The sequence below is a fragment of the Monopterus albus genome, unplaced genomic scaffold, assembly GCF_001952655.1.
Source record: "Monopterus albus unplaced genomic scaffold, M_albus_1.0 scaffold41.1, whole genome shotgun sequence".
Classification (NCBI taxonomy): Eukaryota; Metazoa; Chordata; class Actinopteri; order Synbranchiformes; family Synbranchidae; genus Monopterus; species Monopterus albus.
In genome coordinates, this window is record NW_018127921.1 from 2,276,795 (window position 1) to 2,281,882 (window position 5,088).

Sequence of the window (5,088 nt, forward strand, 5' to 3'; positions counted from 1 at the left end):
TGGACATATTGAAATAAATGGTTTAATTTCATTTTAATTTTATTACTTACTGGCAGCCCAGGCTTCCCACTATCTCCTTTCTCTCCTGCATCCCCAGGTCGCCCAGGTAACCCTAGCGGACCCTAATCAACAATAAGAATTGAGGTAAAAAGAACTAATAGCTTTGCATTAGTGTTTTACAAAAGGAAACATGCAGAATTAAATGTTGCAGCGAGGAAAACTATGTGGATATAGTTTCAGCATATTCATGGTTGCTCAACAAAAGTTCTGCCAGACAGTGGAGCCTGTAGATTTTGAACTACAAGACAAAAAATGTGTAACAGAATTCTTCAGTGTCCTCAAACAGAAATGGTAAATCAGGGGGGAATCAAAATGAATTCTAAACAAATTAAACAAACCAGAATCACATTAAAATACAACTCATACTGTGAGTTTGAACAAACTATGACATGTTGGGCCAACGAGTCAGTGCACACTGCAGTGATCAAACCTAAAGTTTGACCACCTGCTTTAAATTTCGACTTGCTTCCATCGAATGTATTATTGAATTTTTATTGTCTTGTATGCCCAAGCGCACATGAATGACACGAGAAGTGAGTAGAAGGTTATTTAAAATGAGACAGCAATGTTAGTGTTGCTTTTTGCCATTTTACATATACATTACTCTATATTTTTTAACCTTTATTACTGCATTTTTCCGCCTTGTAGTCTTGGGGAAAACAAAAAAATACCCTTATTCCTCGTTCACCAGGCTCTCCAGGTGGTCCTTGTTCACCCTGTGAAAGACAAAACAATGTAAAGTTAGTATTGCTATACATGACTGTAATAATTATAAATAATTTTAAATCCAGCTTATCCAACATGCAACATGTTTATATGTTCAAATGCTGACCAAACATTAACCAAACCTTAATTCCTTGGTCTCCTTTAGCTCCAGGTCCACCCTACATGCAGCATGAACAGTGACTGTTAGCAATATTGCAATGAAAATATTTAGCTCTCTATGCTAATATACAATATGTAAAATAAAAAAAGGACTGGTGAATTTATTAGTCACAAAAACAAATGCACTGGAAAAAGAATTACTTGGTGTTTTACAGAGAACCGATGATCTAATCTTTTACCTGTACATATGATACCACAGACTGACTTGTCCAGACATTTATCATGTTCTACGTATGCAGTCATAGTGTGGACTTTCTTCTGATGCTATGAATTTCCAAATAAACCTTTGTAAGAAATTAAATCTAAGTAAATCTAAACTGTGCTGTATCATGCAGGAAACTTGCATCATTACTGTAGCGACCACTCAGGACTACTTACATCTTTACCTCTTGATCCTGGTTCTCCAGAATTGCCAGGTGACCCTACATTCCCTTTGTCACCTTTAGAGCCATCTTGCCCCTGGAAAAACAAATTGACATTGCAACAGCAACCTCCGTAAAAATCTAAACTCTTTTAGGGGCATTTTTAAACTTGTAATGGACAATCACCAAAATACACAACATCCTTTATAAGCTAAAGGCAGGATAAGTGACTTTTTGGCCACCTGGTGGCAGCGGCACAAGCTACTGTATGAGAATGTGCTATCTAACAGTTGCCCATTTTAACACACTGAATGCACGTGGAGAGATTAATTTTCATCAGCGTGAGAGAACACTCCTTAGAGACGAGGAGCCCTGGGAGTCTGGTGATAATTCTCTGTGAGTTGTTTATGATTGGCCCCTTACACATTACACATACTACAGTTACTGTATTTGACTCACTGTAGAAATAAAAATTTCGCTCTCTTACCTTTGGTCCTGGTTTTCCAGACAAACCAACATTTCCCTGTGAATGGTGATAAAGATAAAACTAAGCAATCAACGGATGTTCCCTGCTTCACACTGGATGACAACAAACTGTCATATGAGTGATTTAATTTCTTTAAGTGACTCACCCTCTCGCCATTTTCTCCCTTTGGTCCCTGCTGTCCTGGAATCCCAAACCCTGGACTGCCCTACACATCAAAACAAACTGTAGCCATAGAATAACTTTTTTCTAGACTTAAAGGGGGGCTTACTCTACTTTTGCATTGGCAAATCATAAATGAGTAAATGCACAGCCATTTTTACTATTAACCTTGTCTCCTTTGTCTCCTCGTTCACCTTTTACTCCCTGGGGGCCTGTGGAGCCAATTGGACCGACATCTCCCTGACAAACACAAAGTAAACACACACATGCAAAGGCATACAGAAGATCAATCAGTGCAACAGTTTCAAAGCAAAGCGCTCTTCACTTTAAATGGCACCCCATGGACTGCGATTGAACAGGTCCTGTTCAATGGAACATTTTGTCCCACTGCAAAAGCTAATGAGAGAAAATCTTAATTGTGTTTAATGAACGGATGCAGAGGACTGAGTGTAAGAGTGCAAGAATACCCAAAACAATGAATTTACAAGGTTCTGACACATTAAAACACTGAGAAAAACAACTCCCCTCTGGCTGACTGACATGTTTTAACAAGAGAAGAAAAATGCATGAAAACAAGTTCAACACATAAGACATGACAGCATTTACACAGCAGCCTGGTTGTTTTCAGTCGTTAAACCTTCTCACTGCAGGGGAATGAGACACAATGCACTGAAGCCGATGTCACTGTATATATACTAAAAATAGCCACACAGTATAGTATTGATGAAGCAAACTAGCTGAATTTGACAGTTAAACATTTAATAAATAACAACTAAGAAGGATTTCCCCAAAGTTTTACGTTTTGTTTCCCTAATTTGCGACTACAAACTGTGAATAAAAAGAAATTACAGTCTGAAAGAACGCTGATGTGCTCTACAGCTCAGAGTGTGCATAGATCTAATGTACATAATGCCACACAACAGAAATGTTCCTGGAAAAACATTGAATAAAAAAAGCTAACTTTAATTACTTACCCTGGCGCCCTTTTTTCCAGTCGGACCAATTATCTGGTTTGACAGGAGAAAGAAAGTGCTGAGCATCAGGTACCTTCATTTATAGTTTAAAAGAATAAAACAGTTTTCTTACACCCTTGGCAGGATCTCCAGGGACTCCTTGTGGACCCTCATCTCCTTTTAACCCCACTGGCCCTGTGACTCCCTAATAAATAATAAATCAAATAAATAAATAATATAATGTGTAATAAATAAAATAAGTAATACATTAAATAGCTGAATCTTTCATTGCCTTTTCTGTTATGGTTGATCAATACTACAGATACTACTGTATATTTTGTGCCAACTGACAATTCAAAACAAATTTCAATTTTTTCACAATTTCTTTCAGCTGCAAATCCTAAAATACCCATTACTGTGACCGGTCGTCTGTCAACTAGCACCTTTATAGCTGTTATTTTCAAGGCAATTTTTTTTAAATTGAAAATGAAGACTCTATTACAAACAATGGAAGAATGGTACTCTTGATGGTATGTTGTGTGATTATCCTTTCCAAAGGACTATGCTGTTTCAAAGTAAGTGAAGCAGAAAAAATGGCTAATTTGCAGAAGACACCCAGTGAGGTTTGATAATTTGTCTCATGATTGTATATAATCACAGCCATCTCTGATAAAGCCTAGAAAGAAAATGGCTCCTTTATTGGTTCATTTATCTGACGTCTGTTTGGAGACACTGGAAACAGTTATTGGAAAGTGTTTCATTGTGGTTTTCAGGTCCCCCCCCAAACATATAGCATCTACTTCAGATCTTCTTTGTAATCAAGTTAGCAGTAATTTTTTTGTGAATCAGAGGAAACTATTGTGATTATGTTGGTTTAGTTGGATATTACAATATGTACAGTGTGTTTCAGCGTGCACACAGCATGTGTATATGTGTACTGTCAGCTTAGGTCACACACAAGATGTACTCCACACTCACTGTGGGTCCTTGTGGTCCTATTGGTCCCATCTCACCTCGGTCTCCCTAACATGACAAATATACATGTGTTAACACAAAAAACTGCATATGCATGTTATTCAAACATCTATTAACCTGACTCTTGACTGAATAAAGTGGACTCTTTCGCTTTAACAGTTAATTATAAAGCTAGTATTTTCAGCCTAATGGAGAGTGGAATGAACTCACCTTGTCTCCTTGCTCCCCTTTGAATCCTTTCTTTCCCTGCAGGTACAAATAAATCACCACCTCTAAATCACTGATCACTGATCCTTACACAGTATTCAGCCTTTTGAGGGTGAAATATGTACAAATAATGATGAAGTGCAAACCCGAGGTCCGATGATTCCTTGGATGCCCCGTTCGCCACGCTCACCCTTGAAAAATAAAGTGTGAGACCATATTCATTTCCAAAAAATTTTTTTGGTTTAAATAGAAATACATCACATTCCAGTAAACAGATTACTTTATGTTCAAAATAAATTGTCTTACCTTGGGCCCAACTGGTCCGGTTAATCCAATATTGCCCTGTAAACAAAAGTCCAAACAGTGAAACAAAAAATGGGCTATTTTACATTAATACAACTATAACAGTCAGATTTGACTTTAAAAATCAGCCATATAAGACAATTTGCTTCTTATTGTCATTCTATTAAGCTTAGTTGATAGAAACCACAGTTAAATTGCAGGTCTTTACTTTAAAATGCAGTGCTCACGTAATCATAGAAACATAAACCAAGAATCATTTTCTACAAATTTAGTCGGCGATTTATTGTCACTGGAACTTTTCCAGAATGCATCTCTTGATGGTGTCACAGCCTCAGCCTCAAAAGCCTTGGCTTCTATGAATAAACTTTGTTTCATCTTAAATGAAATGATAACATTGTATTTATAGTTGATTTTTTAAAAATGTTATTTTCTTGTCATGTACCTTCTCTCCCAGCTCTCCACGAGGACCTTGAATACCTTGTATGCCAATTCCTTTCTCACCCTGACAAAAAGAGCTCAGGCCAGTTACTTGGTCTTATATTCATGTGTTTTAGTAGATAGATTATCATGTTGTCATTGGCAGCACCTTTACCTTATCTCCTTTCTGACCCGGTAGTCCTGGTAACCCATCAATGCCCATGGGACCAGGCAAACCTGCAAAACCCTACAGTAGTTTACATATACATGTGTGTATGAC

The 5,088-nt window shown here is 37.4% G+C and overlaps 1 protein-coding gene across 1 annotated transcript in view; it reads right to left on the minus strand.

Annotated features, from left to right (window-relative positions):
* The window catches only part of col7a1l (collagen type VII alpha 1-like), a 53,077-nt gene that overhangs the window by 14,924 nt on the left and 33,065 nt on the right, over positions 1-5,088 (minus strand). Inside the window, exons 38-52 of the mRNA XM_020599438.1 lie at positions 4,984-5,055; positions 4,834-4,893; positions 4,395-4,430; positions 4,235-4,279; positions 4,092-4,127; positions 3,885-3,929; positions 3,040-3,111; positions 2,928-2,960; positions 2,122-2,193; positions 1,940-1,999; positions 1,795-1,830; positions 1,324-1,404; positions 909-944; positions 732-776; positions 51-122 (exon numbers count right to left, since the gene is read on the minus strand). Coding sequence (XP_020455094.1) covers positions 51-122; positions 732-776; positions 909-944; positions 1,324-1,404; positions 1,795-1,830; positions 1,940-1,999; positions 2,122-2,193; positions 2,928-2,960; positions 3,040-3,111; positions 3,885-3,929; positions 4,092-4,127; positions 4,235-4,279; positions 4,395-4,430; positions 4,834-4,893; positions 4,984-5,055 — 801 coding nt within the window. The remainder of the gene's footprint in view (positions 1-50; positions 123-731; positions 777-908; positions 945-1,323; positions 1,405-1,794; positions 1,831-1,939; positions 2,000-2,121; positions 2,194-2,927; positions 2,961-3,039; positions 3,112-3,884; positions 3,930-4,091; positions 4,128-4,234; positions 4,280-4,394; positions 4,431-4,833; positions 4,894-4,983; positions 5,056-5,088) is intronic.